We start from the raw sequence: 25,079 nt of genomic DNA, 5'->3' as shown, positions 1-25,079 counted from the left end.
ACCGAGTATGATATTATACTGTACAATGTTATACGATGGAGTCTATAATTAACATTGAGGACCGAGTATGATGTGATATTATACTGTACAATGTAATACGATGGAGTCTATAATTAACATTGAGGACCGAGTATGATATTATACTGTACAATGTAATACGATGGAGTCTATAATTAACATTGAGGACCGAGTATGATATTATACTGTACAATGTAATACGATGGAGTCTATAATTAACATTGAGGACCAAGTATGATATTATACTGTACAATGTAATACGATGGAGTCTATAATTAACAGTGAGGACCGAGTATGATATTATACTGTACAATGTAATACGATGGAGTCTATAATTAACATTGAGGACCGAGTATGATATTATACTGTACAATGTAATACGATGGAGTCTATAATTAACATTGAGGACCGAGTATGATATTATACTGTACAATGTTATACGATGGAGTCTATAATTAACATTGAGGACCGAGTATGATGTGATATTATACTGTACAATGTAATACGATGGAGTCTATAATTAACATTGAGGACCGAGTATGATATTATACTGTACAATGTAATATGATGGAGTCTATAATTAACATTGAGGACCGAGTATGATATTATACTGTACAATGTAATATGATGGAGTCTATAATTAACATTGAGGACCGAGTATGATATTATACTGTACAATGTAATATGATGGAGTCTATAATTAACATTGAGGACCAAGTATGATATTATACTGTACAATGTAATACGATGGAGTCTATAATTAACAGTGAGGACCGAGTATGATGTGATATTATACTGTACAATGTAATATGATGGAGTCTATAATTAACATTGAGGACCGAGTATGATGTGATATTATACTGTACAATGTAATATGATGGAGTCTATAATTAACATTGAGGACCGAGTATGATATTATACTGTACAATGTAATACGATGGAGTCTATAATTAACATTGAGGACCGAGTATGATATTATACTGTACAATGTAATACGATGGAGTCTATAATTAACAGTGAGGACCAAGTATGATATTATACTGTACAATGTAATACGATGGAGTCTATAATTAACATTGAGGACCGAGTATGATATTATACTGTAGAATGTAATACAATGGAGTCTATAATTAACATTGAGGACCGAGTATGATATTATACTGTACAATGTAATACGATGGAGTCTATAATTAACAGTGAGGACCGAGTATGATATTATACTGTACAATGTAATACGATGGAGTCTATAATTAACATTGAGGACCCCAACAGAAGTGGTATACGACATTTCTAACAGATGATATGATATGATATATATGTGATATGATCCTGTGATGCATTGCTGAATCATAATGTAGGATTTTGTAAACCCGTAGGTGTATTGTCCATGAAATACCAACATTCCCTCTGTTGTTCAACCCATTACGTTTAAAAATGTGAAGCATGTTGTTGATCATGTGTAGTATACATAATAAGTGCACATAACAGGTCACATATTTCATATTTCACAAAAGTGACCTTAAACATAGGCCAAGGTCATTTGTGTGCTGAACCTTTTTAGCATTCAATCCTTGTTATCTGCTGGCAAAATATTATACATTGGAGTCTTCTGGAACTTGAAAAGAAGGTAATTGAAGAGTTTAACACATCTAACACCTGTGACTTTGGAAATGGGTCAAGGTCATTGATATGGGAAAATTTCCTATCAGACGTCCCTACTGGGAACCTCCAAGACTGCAGGGATAAGTAACCTGGGTCTTTCAGACTTGAGAATAGATTTGCAAATTCATTTTCAACTATTTCTCCCCTGTGACCTTGAAAATAGGTCAAGGTCATTTATATGAAGAAACTTTAAACCACTAGACTGCCCTAGGTACATGTACCTACTGGCAAAATCTCAACCCTCAGGGCCCTCTGGAACTTGAGAAGATGATTCTTAATTTGTTTTTAAACTTATTTCACCCTTGTGACCTTGAAAACAGGTCAAGGTCATTTATATGAAGAGAGTTTTATGTACACTTTCCCATGTACCTCCTGGTCAAATATGAGTTCTCAGTTGCTTATAGTTTTCTAGAAAAAGGTAAACTTTTACAGATACCCGGGGATGGACGACGAACACCTAATCAAGCACTATATTTAAGGTACCAAGCTCACTGGCACTTCATCCCAGGTGAGCTACAAATGTGTTAGAAAATTAAAATGCATGCTGTTAAATTGTGGTTGATTATGGAGACTATCAATCTAATCTAAACACTCTTAATTATTGATTTAACTGCCTGAAGCAGTAGCTTGTTACTAACAAGAAAATTATTTTTTGAATTAATACTTGAAAATCCTAGATTTTTTTTATTTTCTTTTTCATTATTTTAAATTTCAGATCCATGACAATCACCTATGTATCACCTATGTATCACACTTTTGACATTAGGTAATGATTCATTCCCACCTGTCCCATCACGTTCCCACTCACATTCAAAAGATTTGTACCTGTGAGTTATACCTGTATACAAATGTATGTGGTAATTTTACCTGAATCGTGCAGAAAACCACACCTTAGAAACCAACATATAGTCAAACTTAATTAAATATACAAAGATTCACCTGAATTTTACCTCCAATTCCTTTTCTGATCTGATATGTTTAATGAAATATGGTAATTGAAGGTATAGAGGTATGTTGATAATCCTCTAACTTACCTATAATCATATCACTGTTAGCTGTTATATCACGTTTTAGATTGAACCGCTCAGATCTGAGATCAAACTATATCCTTTATCACTTGAATGAAAAGTATTTATGTCGGGTATAACAGCTGAACAGATCAATGAGACCTTATATATACCAGATATAATGGCTTTTAACAAAACTGTGTGGGCACAAGATCCGGGAGTATTTCACGATAAAGTTAAGTTTTGTTGTGACATTCTACAAAAATGATAATACACTACATTTCTTTATGTACAATAAAACTTCATGTTCAATATACAATCCTATTCTCTACCAGTAAAGGGCCTTTATACACTCAAGGCCCCCAGAATTATACAAATGGACCAGTATAAACTTTATAAGGTCACAAGGCCCCCAGAATTATACAAATGGATTAGTATGACCAGTATAAACTTTATAAGGTCACAAGGCCCCCAGAATTATACAAATGGATTAGTATGACCAGTATAAACTTTATAAGGTCTCCAGGCCCCCAGAATTATACAAATGGACCAGTATAAACTTTATAAGGTCACAAGGCCCCCAGAATTATACAAATGGACTAGTATGACCAGTATAAACTTTATAAGGTCTCCAGGCCCCCAGAATTATACAAATGGACCAGTATAAACTTTATAAGGTCCCAAGGCCCCCAGAATTATACAAATGGACTAGTGTGACCAGTATAAACTTTATAAGGTCACAAGGCCCCCAGAATTATACAAATGGACTAGTGTGACCAGTATAAACTTTATAAGGTCTCAAGGCCTCCAGAATTATACAAATGGACTAGTGTGACCAGTATAAACTTTATAAGGTCACAAGGCCCCCAGAATTATACAAATGGACCAGTATAAACTTTATAAGGTCACAAGGCCCCCAGAATTATACAAATGGACCAGTATAAACTTTATAAGGTCTCCAGGCCTCCAGAATTATACAAATGGACTAGTGTGACCAGTATAAACTTTATAAGGTCTCAAGGCCTCCAGAATTATACACTCCGTCAGGTCTCAAGGCCCCTAGCATATTTCCATTCCATTCTTAAAGTGTCAAGTGATAAGATGTCTACCACTGATATTACACTATAGCCACTTATTAGACTCTTCCTGAATGTTGATCAGTATCAACCATCTTTACTGACACAGGACAGATTACCCAGTATGGTGCCTTTAAATTGGAGGTTTTTATACTCATAACAAAACATTGGAACTGAATAAATCCAGAGGGGATATCTTCATCAGTAACAGAGATGTATGGTGTTTTTTACCCTGGAGGGTGTAACAGGCACAGTGGGCTGGTAACATCTCCAGAGACCTCTTCAAATCCCGAGGGGGTATCTCCATCAGAAATAGACAAGTGTTTTTAACCCTGTAGAGTATACAGTGTTCTATAGACAGGTGGTAAAGGTTTAATACTCAGTGTTTAATTAAATACAGATATTCCTGTACATTAGACTTATAATAAGGTCCAAGCTTTAATAAAACACAGGTGTCGGCCAACAGAAGCAGGTTCGGCATGATTTTTACTTTATAATAATGTCTGTATTCGGCTATTAAATGTAAAACACCTGTAGATGAATACATTTTACAATGATTATATTAAAGTCGCTGTAACAGACAGCATGTGGATAGAACCGTGATCCTTAGTAAAAATTCCACAGCTAGAATTCTTCACTGGAACGTTTGGCGATCCATCAATTTCTAAGTGTGCAGCATGTTTTAGACGGAGAGAATAAGACATGCACTGTTTAAAGGATTTGTTAGGTGATATCGTACAGAGCACCTGTTATATATAGCTGTTACTCCCTACAGGTCTCTCATTTAAAGGGATCATATCTCTACACTGTAGGACTTAACTATGTCCTAACATTATATACAGGTCTGAGATCGCAGTATATCTCTACACAGTAGGATGACTTAACTATGTCCTAACATTATTTACAGGTCTTCCTTTTGTCTACTGGTATACAATGTCAATAAATTAGATCACAGACATAACAGGAATGGTGTGACCCAGTGTAATCTCAAAGTATAATTACTTAAGTTTTTAAGTCTTGACTCAGGGTTATTTGTCCACAAATTATTTATTGCCTTGTTAAGAAAATAAGTATGACCGAAACATCTCCCATTCTGTATGACGAGTTGTATATATAGACAGTTCTACATGGACACAAACATCTCCCATTCTGTATGACGAGTTGTATATATAGACAGTTCTACATGGATACAAACATCTCCCATTCTGTATGACGAGTTGTATATAGACAGTTATACATGATTAATTTCTATCCAGAAACCAGCGCAATCAGTGGGTCTTTCTATCATGGCAGAAAGTTGATCAGTAATGATTAAATTGAGAAAATTAATTAATCAAATCACTATTTTTTCAGCAATGTCACGGTCAAAACATGAGGTAAACATGTCCCTTCAAACCCAATGGTCAAATCTCATTGAGAAGAATGAAAACACTCCAGGGAAGCCCTGGTCTATGGTAAAAAGGCACAATGGGTATTGCTGAAGAAAAGCGATGATGGAGAGGAAATCTAGTCTTCACTTGATTTTTGTTGTCAATGTAGACACATACATCATCTTCACAGACAACACAAAAAGTGTGAGGTTATATGGGCTATACTAATGATTGAATCAGAATACCGGTGGACAGAAGTTCGTTTACCTAAACAGTTAGTGTTAGTAACTCTCAATACTCTATATATTCACTGTATACATGATTTACCAGTCGACAGAAGTTCGTTTACCTACATCGCTACAAAGATCAATCTTCTCACACAGGATTTAATACGTAAATACCTTTTGGTGTCACCATTTTGAATCTGTGAACATTTAGTGTTAGTAACTCTCAATACTCTATATATTCACTGTTTACATGATTTACCAGTCGACAGAGGTTCGTTTACCTAAACAGTTAGTGTTAGTAACTCTCAATACTCTAATATATTCACTGTATATATGATTTACCAGGATTCATTAAAATATTTCACATAAATACATTAACCAGGGATATAACGCTCTTTGAGAGAAGTTAAAATTGTGCCTTAGAACATCATACACTTCTTTACACTTTTGGTGAACCTCAGACAAACACTTTTATTAAAAAGGTTTGAATACGGCATTCTAACACTACACAATTGACCCACAATTGGTTCATTTGTCCCACACCAGGTTTGTAAAACCAGCTGTAGTATATCAATTCATTCTTCACTAACAATATCATCCTTATAATGGAACAAAATTCTATTTTTTTATTTCTACTATGTGTTAAAAACAATAAAGGCCTTCAGCTATGTACTATGGAGAACTTTATATGGAGAAACAGCTGGTCTATTATGTCTGAAAATATGACGGTTCTGACTAGGAACAAAATCCTACAATCCCGATCATCTGATACAAGACTTGTCTGATGAAGGACAGAATCCTACAATCCCGATCATCTGATACAGGACCTGTCTGATGTAGGACAGAATCCTACCATCCCGATCATCTGATACAGGACCTGTCTGATGAAGGACAGAATCCTACAATCCCGATCATCTGATACAAGACTTGTCTGATGTAGGACAGAATCCTACAATCCTGATCATCTGATACAGGACCTGTCTGATGTAGGACAGAATCCTACAATCCCAATCATCTGATACAGGACCTGTCTGATGTAGGACAGAATCCTACAATGCCGATCATCTGATACAGGACCTGTCTGATGTAGGACAGAATCCTACAATCCCTATCATCTGATACAGGACCTGTCTGATGTTGGACAGAATCCTACACTTCTGATACAGGACTTGTCTGATGAAGGACAGAATCCTACAATCCCGATCATCTGATACAGGACCTGTGTGATGTAGGACAGAATCCTACAATCCTGATCATCTGATACAGGACCTGTCTGATGTAGGACAGAATCCTACAATCCTACACATCTGATACAGGACCTGTGTGATGTAGGACAGAATCCTACAATCCCGATCATCTGATACAGGACTTGTCTGATGTAGGACAGAATCCTACAATCCCAATCATTCGATACAGGACCTGTCTGATGTAGGACAGAATCCTACAATCCCGATCATCTGATACAGGACCTGTCTGATGTAGAACAGAATCCTAAATCCCGATCATCTGATACAGGACCTGTGTGATGTAGGACAAAATCCTACAATCCCAATCATCTGATACAGGAGCTGTCTGATGTAGGACAGAATCCTACAATCCCGATCATCTGATACAGGACCTGTCTGATGTAGGACAGAATCCTACAATCCCGATCATCTGATACAGGACCTGTCTGATGTAGGACAGAATCCTACAATGCCGATCATCTGATACAGGACCTGTCTGATGTAGGACAGAATCCTACAATCCCGATCATCTGATACAGGACCTGTCTGATGAAGGACAGAATCCTACAATCCCGATCATCTGATACAGGACCTGTCTGATGAAGGACAGAATCCTACACATCCTATGTAGGACCTATTAAAAAGAGCAAAAGCCTAGCTATGACTCTAAGTACTGTGGAATCTGTACAATATCCTATCCAGCTTGAATTGTCTGTGAGAAAAGTCTACAATCCAATGAAGGGTATATGTTAAAGTCTACATATGTAGAATGCATTTTACAGGAAAAACATATTTGGAGTAATTAATTCAATATGAGGAAATGACATGCATTTTCAAATTAAAAAAACAACATGCCTGACAAGCCTGCAGACTGAGATATACATTATATTTGTGTATAGCTGTCACAAGGAATTCGGGGAGTTTAAGTGTGACAGCATTTCATGGAGACGAAGTGTCAACATTAACATCACCACTAGAAATCCAATATAGATATTCTCACGGTAGATATATATATCTAGGATATTATCTACCTATATATATCTAGGATATTATCTACCCATACAACTCGTTGACATAAGGTCAACACATGTACATTAGTGTCCATTTCCATTATCGTAATATGTGAAGTAGATAATAGTCAGCCATCTTTTGGTACACACACTTCCATTGAAAAGGTAAATAAGACCAGGTGTGATATAACACCAGAATACGGTCAAAAAGGAAAAACAAGTCTGAAGACACCAAGATACGGTCAAAAAGGAAAAACAAGTCTAAAGACACCAGAATACAGTCAAAAAGGAAAATCAAATCTGAAGACACCAGAATACGATCAAAAAGGAAAAACAAGTCTAAAGACACCAGATTATGGTCAAAAAGGAAAAACAAGTCAGAAAACTGAGATATTACTGTACATTAATGACACCAGAATACGGTCAAAAAAGAAAAACTAGTCTGAAAACTCGGATATTACTGTACATTAATGACTCTTATGTAAAGAAATTATGTAGTTTTATCATTTTTTAGGACAATTGTTTTAAGAGATTTTATGTTAGGTGTTTACTGTACTTACATGAGAGTTTTTTCTTGCGGAAGCGTTTCTCCGAGCCTGTGTAGCGTAGGACCATGTCCTTCGTGTCTAGGTAGAAGGTCCGCGGATATAACATGCCCCCACTTTTGACCTTGTGGAGTAACGTGCCACGAGACAATTCATTGAGGACTCTGTCCACTACAAAATAAAGGTACCTTCATTAAAACAACAACTCACAGCCAATAATCAAATATAACAAGTAAACCTTACACCAGATGTGTCCATCAAACTTGGTCAGGAAAAAAAAGTCCAGAGAGTAATATCACAGGAATTAGTCTCATGCAGCAGCTGGTAGAATTCCTTAATCAGACCTCAACATATTGGTTCTTTGATGAATACTCTGGTTTTCCTGCTATTGTTTGGGGGGGAATTCCCTAGGAAATTACAAAGTTGCCAGTGTTCAAAGTTTAAAGTACGTGAAACATGTAATAAAGTATGAACCTCTTTTTAGACATGTGTGTTTTACCTTACCTACATATCTTATGACATGCCTGGGGATTGACAGAAGATACATGTTCAAATGCCATATATTGGAAAATTTCAATTATCCAATCAACCTGTCATATCCTTGACATGATAAGTTTACCTTCTGTTTTACAACATATCAGGACATCTGTAAACAACAAATTACTGTCCTAGTCCTAACCAACAAATTACCGTCCTAGCAGTTCTGAATATGATCTCAAGATCAGCTAGGTTTTGAAATTTACAGATACATTTATGTGAAGGCTGGGTAAAAAGTCCTGTGTCCGGACAGAAAAAGGCCGGGTGGAAACTAGTGCTACCAAGATTGATTAACAAAATATCAACTTGGTGTGTCATACCTGTTCTAAGTATGGAAGTCACTTTAGAAGAAACCGTTTATCAGAACACTTTGTATATTGTTTATTACAGCACTTTGTATATTGTTTATTACAGCACTTATATATGCAACTTTGTATAATTTTATCATATGCCACTTTGTATATTATTTGCCACTTTCTTATTATAGATATACATGTATATGCTAAAATGCTTAATGTGAAATGTATCAACATTTTGTTTCATTCAACTATTAATAATTATAATTATCATCAATTATTTTATATTGACAAACTGTAAATTAAATGATATATACCTTAATTATCAAGACAAAAACAAAATCTAAAAGCTGATAAATTTTACTTATCAAAACTGCACTGAAAAATATATCTCTCCTAGGATAGGGCTAGGTTTAAGATTTTAAAGTGACAAAGTTATCACCGACATGTAGTTTTCCCTGACATGCATTAAAGGTCAGGCCTCACCTTGTTGCCTGTGGCTCTCCTGTGCCGGTGGCTCCTTGGCAGTCATCTTTATATGTGATGTGACCACTGCCATGTTTACAACACTTGTAACTCACAAAATATCACCCTTTTTTTAGAATGTAGGATACAAGTTAACCTCCTGGCCGATGAGTAAATCCATTGTTAAGCAGTGTGGACTATCACAGACCAAAGTCCCTTCCTCACTGGTGTAAATCTAACATCTATATGGAATGCTGTCAGTTAAATGTTTGAAGACTAATACAGTAAATCTATAGAGCTAATGTACCTGTATATATGCGTCGCCCAATGCTGCGTGACGCCTGACTTTTCCTACCTATCTCACCACAGATATACTAGCTCCAATTAAACATTGTTTAATGTTTGATCATGTCCCCCGTGGCATGTCTCCTACAGACTAACGTGGAACCAGTTCTCAACACTCAGATAACAGTAAACTAATCACATTTTCGTAGGTTTAATAATTAATGGAACATAAATCAAATTATTGGTACATGAACTGGACCTCTGTATATACAACAAACCATGATAACTGTGGTACATGTAATTTAATTTCTGTAGATTGTAAACAACTCGCCACTGTATGGCACCATCACATCGCCCTGGTCATTTATACCAGTCTCACAGAAACATTCACATCACCCCGGTCATTTATACCAGTCACGGAAACATTCACATCACCCCGGTCATTTATACCAGTCACGGAAACACTCACATCACCCCGGTCATTTATACCAGTCACAGAAACACTCACATCACCCTGGTCATTTATACCAGTCACACAGAAACATTCACATCGCCCTGGTCATTTATACCAGTCACAGAAACACTCACATCACCCTGGTCATTTATACCAGTCACACAGAAACATTCACATCGCCCTGGTCATTTATACCAGTCACAGAAACACTCACATCACCCTGGTCATTTATACCAGTCACACAGAAACATTCACATCGCCCTGGTCATTTATACCAGTCACGGAAACACTCACATCACCCCGGTCATTTATACCAGTCACAGAAACACCCACATCACCCGGTCATTTATACCAGTCACACAGAAACATTCACATCGCCCCGGTCATTTATACCAGTCACGGAAACACTCACATCACCCCGGTCATTTATACCAGTCACAGAAACACTCACATCACCCCGGTCATTTATACCAGTCTCACAGAAACACTCACATCACCCCGGTCATTTATACCAGTCACAGAAACACTCACATCACCCCGGTCATTTATACCAGTCACAGAAACACTCACATCACCCCGGTCATTTATACCAGTCACAGAAACACTCACATCACCCGGTCATTTATACCAGTCACAGAAACACTCACATCACCCCGGTCATTTATACCAGTCACGGAAACACTCACATCACCCCGGTCATTTATACCAGTCACAGAAACACTCACATCACCCCGGTCATTTATACCAGTCTCACAGAAACACTCACATCACCCCGGTCATTTATACCAGTCACACAGAAACACTCACATCACCCCGGTCATTTATACCAGTCACAGAAACACTCACATCACCCCGGTCATTTATACCAGTCACAGAAACACTCACATCACCCCGGTCATTTATACCAGTCACAGAAACACTCACATCACCCCGGTCATTTATACCAGTCACAGAAACACTCACATCACCCCGGTCATTTATACCAGTCACAGAAACACTCACATCACCCCGGTCATTTATACCAGTCACAGAAACACTCACATCACCCCGGTCATTTATACCAGTCACAGAAACACTCACATCACCCCGGTCATTTATACCAGTCACAGAAACACTCACATCACCCCGGTCATTTATACCAGTCACAGAAACACTCACATCACCCCTGGTCATTTATACCAGTCACAGAAACACTCACATCACCCCGGTCATTTATACCAGTCACGGAAACACTCACATCACCCCGGTCATTTATACCAGTCTCACAGAAACACTCACATCACCCCGGTCATTTATACCAGTCACAGAAACACTCACATCACCCCGGTCATTTATACCAGTCACAGAAACACTCACATCACCCCGGTCATTTATACCAGTCTCACAGAAACACTCACATCACCCCGGTCATTTATACCAGTCACAGAAACACTCACATCACCCCGGTCATTTATACCAGTCTCACAGAAACACTCACATCACCCCGGTCATTTATACCAGTCTCACAGAAACACTCACATCACCCTGGTCATTTATACCAGTCACAGAAACACTCACATCACCCCGGTCATTTATACCAGTCCACAGAAACACTCACATCACCCCCCGGTCATTTATACCAGGTCTCACAGAAACCTCACATCACCCCGGTCATTTATACCAGTCTAACAGAAACACTCACATCACCCCTGGTCATTTTATACCAGTCACAGGAAACACTCACATCACCCTGGTCATTTATACCAGTACGGAACTCACATCACCCCGGTATAAACAACATCACATCACCCCGGTCATTTATACCAGTCTCACAGAAACACTCACATCACCCTGGTCATTTATACCAGTCTCACGGAAACACTCACATCACCCCGGTCATTTATACCAGTCTCATGGAAACACTCACATCACCCTGGTAATTTATACCAGTCTCACAGAACAATTCACATCACCCTGGTCATTTATACCAGTCTCACAGAAACACTCACATCACCCCGGTCATTTATACCAGTCACAGAAACACTCACATCACCCCGGTCATTTATACCAGTCACAGAAACACTCACATCACCCTGGTCATTTATACCAGTCACATGGAAACACTCACATCACCCCGGTCATTTATACCAGTCACAGAAACACTCACATCACCCTGGTCATTTATACCAGTCACAGAAACACTCACATCACCCCGGTCATTTATACCAGTCACAGAAACACTCACATCACCCCGGTCATTTATACCAGTCACAGAAACACTCACATCACCCCGGTCATTTATACCAGTCTCACAGAAACACTCACATCACCCCGGTCATTTATACCAGTCACAGAAACACTCACATCACCCCGGTCATTTATACCAGTCACAGAAACACTCACATCACCCCGGTCATTTATACCAGTCACAGAAACACTCACATCACCCCGGTCATTTATACCAGTCACAGAAACACTCACATCACCCCGGTCATTTATACCAGTCACAGAAACACTCACATCACCCCGGTCATTTATACCAGTCACAGAAACACTCACATCACCCCGGTCATTTATACCAGTCACACAGAAACACTCACATCACCCCGGTCATTTATACCAGTCACGGAAACACTCACATCACCCCGGTCATTTATACCAGTCACAGAAACACTCACATCACCCCGGTCATTTATACCAGTCACGGAAACACTCACATCACCCCGGTCATTTATACCAGTCTCACAGAAACACTCACATCACCCCGGTCATTTATACCAGTCTCACAGAAACACTCACATCACCCCGGTCATTTATACCAGTCACAGAAACACTCACATCACCCCGGTCATTTATACCAGTCACAGAAACACTCACATCACCCCGGTCATTTATACCAGTCACAGAAACACTCACATCACCCCTGGTCATTTATACCAGTCACAGAAACACTCACATCACCCTGGTCATTTATACCAGTCACAGAAACACTCACATCACCCCGGTCATTTATACCAGTCACGGAAACACTCACATCACCCCTGGTCATTTATACCAGTCACGGAAACACTCACATCACCCCGGTCATTTATACCAGTCACAGAAACACTCACATCACCCTGGTCATTTATACCAGTCACAGAAACACTCACATCACCCTGGTCATTTATACCAGTCTCATGGAAACACTCACATCACCCCGGTCATTTATACCAGTCACAGAAACACTCACATCACCCTGGTCATTTATACCAGTCACAGAAACACTCACATCACCCTGGTCATTTATACCAGTCACACAGAAACACTCACATCACCCCGGTCATTTATACCAGTCACACAGAAACACTCACATCACCCTGGTCATTTATACCAGTCTCACAGAAACACTCACATCACCCTGGTCATTTATACCAGTCACAGAAACACTCACATCACCCCGGTCATTTATACCAGTCACAGAAACACTCACATCACCCCGGTCATTTATACCAGTCTCACAGAAACACTCACATCACCCCTGGTCATTTATACCAGTCACAGAAACACTCACATCACCCCGGTCATTTATACCAGTCACAGAAACACTCACATCACCCCGGTCATTTATACCAGTCACACAGAAACACTCACATCACCCTGGTCATTTATACCAGTCACGGAAACACTCACATCACCCCGGTCATTTATACCAGTCTCACGGAAACACTCACATCACCCCGGTCATTTATACCAGTCTCACAGAAACACTCACATCACCCCGGTCATTTATACCAGTCACGGAAACACTCACATCGCCCCGGTCATTTATACCAGTCACAGAAACACTCACATCACCCCCGGTCATTTATACCAGTCTCACGGAAACACTCACATCACCCCAGTCATTTATACCAGTCACAGAAACACTCACATCACCCCGGTCATTTATACCAGTCACAGAAACACTCACATCAACCCGGTCATTTATACCAGTCTCACGGAAACACTCACATCAAGTTGTGCAAGATCTTTGCAAAAATGCTGACTCTATGTCTCATTTATTTACATGATGTATAAATCTAGTTACATACAGGTCAAATTAAGATGGCTCAATTCACTTTCTGAGTTCTATGTACAGATATATAAATATGAAAATGAATTGATTCATTTTTTTAATTTTCAACTTTCACAGTTTTTGATTAAACGATTGGGTGTGCTTGCATACCAAGTCACATCTTCCTGTGTTCACTGAAGTGTAAAAATCAATGATGCATTCTAAATCCATCCACAGGAGATTTCTGCTTTTAAATGACTGCCTTAGAGATTTATTTGTGATATGAATGTTGGCCCTCTTTCAATAGTAGGTTGTGATATGTAATCATTCAGATCAATACCTAAATAGCCAGCAGAAAAAAAGTGACTGCAAAATGTACTTAACTACTGAGGGGTTGAAATGTCCCGAGGTTGAAATGTCCCGATTATTGTGTATGTATACTGTTGAACATGTATCTCAGTGATGTGCTGAGCTCTCAGGTCCAAAACATGTAGGATATATATAAATGATTCCATCACCTTAATTAAAAAGTCAAATTTTAAAATACCTTCCACACCTTATGCAAACATACATTTCATACAAAATCCGGTGTCCAAGGTCCTAATTAAGGTAGAGGATACTCTCAGTGATGTCTAACTCTGTGTATTAGGCTGAAAGCTAACCACACAGGTGGTGTCTAGTTTATATTTGTCAATGTCTTAACAGCCCTTATAAGTTTAAACAAGGCCACATTAAAGTTGACAGTAAACTTTTCCTTTGTACCAAGTAACACAGAATTTTTTCAACACAGCTGAAAATGAAGAGGAAGCTTAGGTATTGATCATCCAGGTAATCTCTGGCCCTCCAAGGCCCATCATAAGTACAGGTAATCTCTGGCCCTCCAAGGCCCATCATAAGTACATTGATTTTTTTTACATCCAGGTAATCTCTGGCCCTCCAAGGCCCATCATAAGTACAGGTAATCTCTGGCCCTCCAAGGCCCATCATAAGTACATTGCGGTAATCTCTGGCCCTCCAAGGCCCATCATAAGTACATTGATTTTTTTACAGAATTACAGCCCTTTGTTAATTGTCATTGGGTCTCGTATAATCAAAACTGTATATATATATATATATAGAGTTATGGCCCATTGTTAATTGTCAATTGGCCTCGTGTCCCTCTGTATATAGAGTTATGGCCCATTGTTAACTGTCAATTGGCCTCGTGTCCCACTGTATATAGAGTTATGGCCCATTGTTAATTGTCAATTGACCTCGTGTTCCACTGTATATAGATCTAGAGTTATGGCCCATTGTTAATTGTCAATTGGCCTTGTGTCCCACTGTATATAGAGTTATGGCCCATTGTTAATTGTCAATTGACCTCGTGTTCCACTGTATATAGATCTAGAGTTATGGCCCATTGTTAATTGTCAATTGGCCTTGTGTCCCACTGTATATAGAGTTATGGCCCATTGTTAATTGTCAATTGGCCTTGTGTCCCACTGTATATAGAGTTATGGCCCATTGTTAATTGTCAATTGGCCTCGTGTCCCACTGTATATAGAGTTATGGCCCATTGTTAATTGTCAATTGGCCTCGTGTTCCACTGTATATAGAGTTATGGCCCATTGTTAATTGTCAATTGGCCTCGTGTTCCACTGTATATAGAGTTATGGCCCATTGTTAATTGTCACTTGGCCTCGTGTTCCACTGTATATAGAGTTATGGCCCATTGTTAATTGTCAATTGGCCTCGTGTTCCACTGTATATAGAGTTATGGCCCATTGTTAATTGTCAATTGGCCTCGTGTTCCACTGTATATAGAGTTATGGCCCATTGTTAATTGTCAATTGGCCTCGTGTTCCACTGTATATAGAGTTATGGCCCATTGTTAATTGTCAATTGGCCTCGTGTTCCACTGTATATAGAGTTACAGCCTTTTTTCATTGTACATCACCATGTCTGGAGCATGATATTCACCTGGTTAACATAGTACTACAGTAAAACACGTTTAGTACGAACACGCTGATAGCAATTTTATGGATATTACGAACTGATTCTGATTCCCCAGCTTTTCTCCCCTCTTACTTCTATGTGATTCTATAATTATATTTTTTGATGATTAACCTCTTTGGATGCTAAATCTGACATACGTTTCATTGTTAAAACTGAATTGTTTGTCCTATATCTGCGTCCCTACATTACACATCTGTAACCCTTATGTCTTTGTAGAGGACCAACCATGACCTCGAGAGGGAAGCTCTACCGAGGTACAGTCCAGTGAGGTACAGTCCAGTCCCTACCGAGGTACAGTCCAGTGAGGTACAGTCCAGTGAGGTACAGTCCAGTGAGGTACAGTCCAGTCCCTACCGAGGTACAGTCCAGTACAGTCCAGTGAGGTACAGTCCAGTGAGGTACAGTCCAGTGAGGTACAGTCCAGTCCCTACCGAGGTACAGTCCAGTGAGGTACAGTCCAGTGAGGTACAGTCCAGTGAGGTACAGTCCAGTCCCTACCAAGGTACAGTCCAGTGAGGTACAGTCCAGTGAGGTACAGTCCAGTCCCTACCGAGGTACAGTCCAGTACAGTTCAGTGAGGTACAGTCCAGTCCCTACCGAGGTACAGTCCAGTGAGGTACAGTCCAGTCCCTACCGAGGTACAGTCCAGTGAGGTACAGTCCAGTCCCTACCGAGGTACAGTCCAGACCAGTCCCTACCGAGGTACAGTCCAGTCCCTACCAAGGTACAGTCCAGTCCCTACCGAGGTACAGTCCAGTCCAGTCCCTACCTAGGTACAGTCCAGTCCCTACCGAGGTACAGTCCAGTCCCTACCGAGGTACAGTCCAGTCCCTACCGAGGTACGTCAGTCCCTACCGAGGTACAGTCCAGTCCAGTCCAGTCCCTACCGAGGTACAGTCCAGTCCCTAACGAGGTACAGTCCAGTCCAGTCCCTACCGAGGTACAGTCCAGTCCCTAACGAGGTACAGTCCAGTCCAGTCCCTAACGAGGTACAGTCCAGTCCAGTCCCTACCGAGGTACAGTCCAGTCCAGTTCCTACCGAGGTACAGTCCAGTCCCTAACGAGGTACAGTCCAGTCCCTACCGATGTACAGTCCAGTCCCTAACGAGGTACAGTCCAGTCCCTAACGAGGTACAGTCCAGTCCAGTCCCTAACGAGGTACAGTCCAGTCCCTAACGAGGTACAGTCCAGTCCAGTCCCTACCGAGGTACAGTCCAGTCCAGTCCCTACCGAGGTACAGTCCAGTCCCTACCGAGGTACAGTCCAGTCCCTACCGAGGTACAGTCCAGTCCCTACCGAGGTACAGTCCAGACCCTACCGAGGTACAGTCCAGTCCCTACCGAGGTACAGTCCAGTCCCTACCGAGGTACAGTCCAGTCCAGTCCCTACCGAGGTACGTCAGTCCCTACCGAGGTACAGTCCAGTCCCTGACCAAGGTACAGTCCAGTCCCTACCGAGGTACAGTCCAGTCCCTACCGAGGTACAGTCCAGTCCCTACCGAGGTACAGTCCAGTCCAGTCCCTACCGAGGTACCTCAGTCCCTACCGAGGTACAGTCCTGTCCCTGACCAAGGTACAGTCCAGTCCCTACCGAGGTACAGTCCAGTCCCTACCGAGGTACAGTCCAGTCCCTACCGAGGTACAATCCAGTCCCTACCGAGGTACAGTCCAGTCCAGTCCCTACCGAGGTACAGTCCAGTCCAGTCCCTACCGAGGTACAGTCCAGTCCCACTAGACCTGTTACTGGTTATCCAATAAAGGTTAGAGCAGTTTGTGTAACATTGCCTGCTGGCTATACACTTCTTCCCTCATACAGGTACATATATATATACATCAGAGGGCCATTACCTGCCCAGTATAATTGCCAAATGTATACACATTCTTCAATCCTAATGGCATACAAGTCAGATAAGCTGATGACCTGAAGGGATCTCCACTTGTATAATACAGGTACAAACATAATGTAGAGGAGTGTGTGTACCGCAAGTATCATTTAATGCATAGCAGATGTGTCACCATTCAGAAACATCAACATGACAACCTCTTTAAATACAGTGTAAACCTCATTGTTTGTTTATGGGAATACAAACATATAGTCGCAACATGAAACATATGTAATTTTACTGTTAATTCATGCCAAAATTTAAGGTTATGAATTGTCAGTCTGGAGTTTCCAATATGGCCGCCCGACAACCCTGATTGTTACGTAACTGTATGTATATATGGCCGCCCGACAACCCTGATTGTTACGTGACTTATGTATATATGGCCGCCCGACAACCCTGATTGTTACGTGACTTATGTATATATGGCCACCCGACAATTGTATATATATACATGTATATATAATGGCCGTCCGACAACCCTGATTGTTATGTGACTGTATGTATATATATATGGCCACCCGACAACCCCGATTGTTACGTAACTGTATGTATATATGGCCGCCCGACAACCCTGATTGTTACGTAACTGTATGTATATATGGCCACCCGACAACCCTGATTGTTACGTGACTGTATGTATATATGGCCGCCGGACAACCCTGATTGTTACGTAACTGTATGTATATATGGCCGCCGGACAACCCTGATTGTTACGTAACTGTATGTATATATGGCCGCCCGACAACCCTGATTGTTACGTAACTGTATGTATATATGGCCACCCGACAACCCTGATTGTTACGTGACTGTATGTATATATGGCCGCCGGACAACCCTGATTGTTACGTAACTGTATGTATATATGGCCACCCGACAACCCTGATTGTTATGTTACTGTATGTATATATGGCCACCCGACAATTGTATATATATACATGTATATATAATGGCCGCCCGACAACCCTGATTGTGTATATATGGCCACCCGACAACCCTGATTGTTATGTTACTGTATGTATATATGGCCACCCGACAACCCTTAATGGTTGCGTAACTGTATGTATATATGGCCACCCGACAACCCTGATTGTTACGTAACTGTATGTATATATGGCCGCCCGACAACCTGATTATTACGTAACTGTATGTATATATGGCCACCCGACAACCCTGATTGTTACGTAACTGTATGTATATATGGCCACCCGACAACCCTGATTGTTACGTAACTGTATGTATATATGGCCACCCGACAACCCTGATTGGTCCGTAACTGTATGTATATATGGCCAACCGACAACCCTGATTGTTACGTAACTGTATGTATATATCGCCAACCGACAACCCTGATTGTTACGTAACTGTATGTATATATGGCCACCCGACAACCCTGATTGTTACGTAACTGTATGTATATATGGCCGCCCGACAACCCTGATTGTTACGTAACTGTATGTATATATGGCCACCCGACAACCCTGATTGTTACGTGACTGTATGTATATATGGCCGCCGGACAACCCTGATTGTTACGTAACTGTATGTATATATGGCCACCCGACAACCCTGATTGTTACGTGACTGTATGTATATATGGCCGCCGGACAACCCTGATTGTGTATATATGGCCGCCCGACAACCCTGATTGTGTATATATGGCCGCCCGACAACCCAGATTGTGTATATATGGCCGCCCGACAACCCTGATTGTGTATATATGGCCGCCCGACAACCCTGATTGTGTATATATGGCCACCCGACAACCCTGATTGTGTATATATGGCCGCCCGACAACCCTGATTGTGTATATATGGCCACCCGACAACCCTGATTGTTACGTGACTGTATGTATATATGGCCACCCGACAACCCCGATTGTGTATATATGGCCACCCGACAACCCTGATTGTGTATATATGGCCGCCCGACAACCCTGATTGTGTATATATGGCCACCCGACAACCCTGATTGTGTATATATGGCCGCCCGACAACCCTGATTGTGTATATATGGCCACCCGACAACCCTAATTGTTACGTGACTGTATGTATATATGGCAGCCCAACAACCCTGATTGTTACGTAACTGTATGTATATATGGCCACCTGACAACCCTGATTGTTACCTGACTGTATGTATATATGGCCACCCGACAATTGTATATATATACATGTATATATAATGGCCGCCCGACAACCCCGTATTGTTACGTAACTGTATGTATATATGGCCACCCGACAACCCTGATTGTTACGTAACTGTATGTATATATGGCCGCCGGACAACCCTGATTGTGTATATATGGCCGCCGGACAACCCTGATTGTGTATATATGGCCGCCCGACAACCCTGATTGTTACCTATGTATATGTAGGTGATAGCAATATAACAGCACAGAACACTGAAGAATCTACCTGGTACAATCAAATGGTCAATAATGTCATAAAATATTCACATGAAATGTCCACATAAATGGCTGTGCCTCAACTGAACATTCACAGCATTCAATCATAAGGACTTCAAGTGTTTGAGTGATTATAAGCATTCTGTCTTGGGGACAGTCAGCGTTGAAGTGTGGGGACAGTGAGTGTGAGAGTGAGCTATCATTCTAGGGACAGACAGCTTTCAAACATATGCTTAAAAGCTGACTGTCCCAAGAATGAAAGCTCACTCTCAAACTGCATGGGGACAGTAAGCGTTTGAGTGAGCATTTACTACTGGGGCAGCAAATATTTGAGTCAGCATTCATTCCTGGGACAGTGTTTTAAAGCTATAGATTATAACTATATACATGTATGTGTTATTTATTACGACACCGTCACTGTCTATCTCACAGGTTACCAAGTACAAGGATCATTGATCTACCAAACATACCCATGACAGCTAACTCATTGAGATTCTCTAGATAACTTTACCCGTGAAATAGAGACATGATTTCTGAAAATATTCTGCTAACAAGGTGGCCAAGTATGCTACATGAAACCGAAAGTGACAGTTGACGTCACATAATTCTACACTTATAACCACATAAAGACCTAAGTGTAGCTAAGAATGGCTGACATTATAAGGCTCACTAAACATAACATCATACAAGTATGTCTGGCAGGTCAGACAGAAATGTAATATAACTGGAGGTTAGAAAACATATCATCTAATGGCAAATACCGAAGAAACATGTCTTATGACTGACACACCATAGGGACTTGTCTTATGACTGACACACCATGGTGACATGTCTTATCACTGACACACCACAGGGACTTGTCTTATGACTCTCACCACAGGGACATGTCGTATGACTGTCACCACAGGGACATGTCTTATCACTGACACAACACAGGGACGTGTCTTATCACTGTCTCCACAGGGACTTGTCTTATCACTGTCACACCACAGGGACATGTCTTATCACTGACACACCACATGGATTTGTCTTATTACTGACACACCACAGGGATTTGTCTTATTACTGACACACCACAGGGACTTGTCTTATGACTGACACCACAGGGACTTGTCTGATGACTGACACACCACAGGGACATGTCTTATCACTGACACACCACAGGGACTTTTCTTATGACTGACACACCACAGGGATGTGTCTTATCACTGATACACCACAGGGACATGTCTTATCACTGTCACCATAGGGACATGTCTTATCACTGACACACCACAGGGACTTGTCTTATCACTGACACACCATAGGGACGTGTCTTATCACTGTCACCACAGGGACTTGTCTTATCACTGTCACACCACAGGGACATGTCTTATCACTGACACACCACAGGGATTTGTCTTATTACTGACACACCACAGGGATTTGTCTTATTACTGACACACCACAGGGACTTGTCTTATGACTGACACCACAGGGACTTGTCTGATGACTGACACACCACAGGGACATGTCTTATCACTGACACACCACAGGGACTTTTCTTATGACTGACACACCACAGGGACGTGTCTTATCACTGACACACCACAGGGACATGTCTTATCACTGTCACCATAGGGACATGTCTTATCACTGACACACCACAGGGATGTGTCTTATCACTGACACACCACAGGGATGTGTCTTATCACTGTCACCACAGGGACTTGTCTTATGACTGACACACCACAGGGACGTGTCTTATGACTGTCACCACAGGGACTTGTCTTATCACTGACACCACAGGGACGTGTCTTATGACTGTCACACCACAGGGACTTGTCTTATGACTGTCACACCACAGGGACTTGTCTTATGACTGTCACCACAGGGACTTGTCTTATGACTGACACACCACAGGGACTTGTCTGATGACTGACACACCACAGGGACTTGTCTGATGACTGACACACCACAGGGACTTGTCTGATGACTGACACACCACAGGGACTTGTCTGATGACTGACACACCACAGGGACTTGTCTGATGACTGACACACCACAGGGACTTGTCTTATGACTGACACACCACAGGGACTTGTCTGATGACTGACACACCACAGGGACATGTCTTATCACTGACACACCACAGGGACGTGTCTTATGACTGTCACACTACAGGGACTTGTCTTATGACTGTAACACCACAGGGACTTGTCTTATGACTGTCACCACAGGGACATGTCGTATGACTGTCACCACAGGGACTTGTCTGATGACTGACACACCACAGGGACATGTCTTATCACTGACACACCACAGGGACTTTTCTTATGACTGACACACCACAGGGACTTTTCTTATGACTGACACACCACAGGGACGTGTCTTATGACTGTCACCTCAGGGACTTGTCTTATTACTGACACACCACAGGGACTTGTCTTATGACTGTCACCACAGGGACTTGTCTTATGACTGACACACCACAGGGACTTGTCTTATTACTGACACACCACAGGGACTTGTCTTATGACTGTCACCACAGGGACTTGTCTTATGACTGACACACCACAGGGACATGTCTTATCACTGACACACCACAGGGACATGTCTTATGACTGTCACACCACAGGGACTTGTCTTATCACTGACACACCACAGGGACATGTCTTATGACTGTCACACTACAGGGACTTGTCTTATGACTGACACACCACAGGGACTTGTCTTATGACTGACACACCACAGGGACTTGTCTTATCACTGACACACCACAGGGACTTTTCTTATGACTGACACACCACAGGGACTTGTCTTATCACTGTCACACCACAGGGACTTGTCTTATAAACTGTCACCACAGGGACTTGTCTTATGACTGTCACCACAGGGACTTGTCTTATGACTGACACACCACAGGGACTTGTCTTATGACTGTCACACCACAGGGACGTGTCTTATGACTGACACCACAGGGACGTGTCTTATCACTGTCACACCACAGGGACGTGTCTTATGACTGACACCACAGGGACGTGTCTTATCACTGACACACCACCGGGACTTGTCTTTTGACTGTCACACCACAGGGACTTGTCTTATGACTGTCACCACAGGGACGTGTCTTATGACTGTCACCACAGGGACGTGTCTTATGACTGTCACCACAGTGACGTGTCTTATGACTGTCACCACAGGGACATGTCTTATCACTGACACACCATGGTGACATGTCTTACAATGAATTACTACCTAATAAATAGTTGTGGGACGGACACGAAAACCTGTTGGTGATATTGATCAAGCCAAGCAGGATCATAAAAATGCCCCGACCAATCCTTATGTGTTTACAGAAATGTCTAATAGACAAGTTCATCGCTGTATGTACAATTGATAAAAAATCAATTACTTGTCACAATATTACAATTGTGCCAATGTCTTATAACCCCAATAATAAAGTTAGTCCTAGATATATAGTTATCTAGGTTACACGTCCCCGCGGGATTATACCCCTGTACCAATGTCAGCTATCAGTAAAACACTATACTCAGAGAAATCCTAGAAACCCATACAGAGGAGGTAGAAGTGTCGGAAACAGGAAACGAAACCATTACTGACTAAGATCTCTTCTGAATGGTTATCGATTAACATCGGAATGTCCAAACCTTGTTACTCCAGATATATGCTTTGTTGTACAATACTGTCGACATTGGGATTAGTAATGTACAGTTCCACTGGTCCAACTGATCAAATATTGTTTAATGGAGGTTCTATCTAGCCAGGTGTCTAGATACTCTGTATTATAACCATGACCCCTAACTCACCAGTAGTCTAGGTACTCTGTATTATAACCATGACCCCTAACTCACCAGGTGTCTAGGTACTCTGTATTATAACCATGACCCCTAACTCACCAGTAGTCTAGGTACTCTGTATTATAACCATGACCCCTAACTCACCAGGAGTCTAGGTACTCTGTATTATAACCATGACCCCTAACTCACCAGTAGTCTAGGTACTCTGTATTATAACCCCTAACTCACCAGTAGTCTAGGTACTCTGTATTATAACCATGACCCCTAACTCACCAGTAGTCTAGGTACTCTGTATTATAACCATGACCCCTAACTCACCAGTAGTCTAGGTACTCTGTATTATAACCATGACCCCTAACTCACCAGTAGTCTAGGTACTCTGTATTATAACCATGACCCCTAACTCACCAGTAGTCTAGGTACTCTGTATTATAACCATGACCCCTAACTCACCAGTAGTCTAGGTACTCTGTATTATAACCATGACCCCTAACTCACCAGTAGTCTAGGTACTCTGTATTATAACCATGACCCCTAACTCACCAGTAGTCTAGGTACTCTGTATTATAACCATGACCCCTAACTCACCAGTAGTCTAGGTACTCTGTATTATAACCATGACCCCTAACTCACCAGTAGTCTAGATACTCTGTATTATAACCATGACCCCTAACTCACCAGGGGTCTAGGTACTCTGTATTATAACCATGACCCCTAACTCACCAGTAGTCTAGGTACTCTGTATTATAACCATGACCCCTAACTCACCAGGGGTCTAGGTACTCTGTATTATAACCAC

General features: G+C 41.2%; 1 protein-coding gene across 8 annotated transcripts in view; it reads right to left on the bottom strand.

The window, feature by feature from the left end:
• The window catches only part of LOC117336869 (1-phosphatidylinositol 4,5-bisphosphate phosphodiesterase eta-2-like), a 90,460-nt gene that overhangs the window by 56,179 nt on the left and 9,202 nt on the right, over positions 1-25,079 (bottom strand). For 3 of the 8 annotated variants that reach the window (XM_033897601.1, XM_033897603.1, XM_033897602.1), the window contains one exon: positions 8,157-8,312. In XM_033897601.1, the coding sequence (XP_033753492.1) occupies positions 8,157-8,312 (156 nt within the window). Of the gene's footprint in view, positions 1-8,156; positions 8,313-9,460; positions 9,773-25,079 lie in introns of those variants that run through there. The other 5 variants (XR_004534693.1, XR_004534694.1, XM_033897597.1 and 2 more) reach the window with 4 other exon arrangements.

The sequence above is a fragment of the Pecten maximus genome, chromosome 10, assembly GCF_902652985.1.
Source record: "Pecten maximus chromosome 10, xPecMax1.1, whole genome shotgun sequence".
NCBI lineage: Eukaryota > Metazoa > Mollusca > Bivalvia > Pectinida > Pectinidae > Pecten > Pecten maximus.
This window is presented reverse-complemented; position numbering and strand designations above follow the sequence as displayed.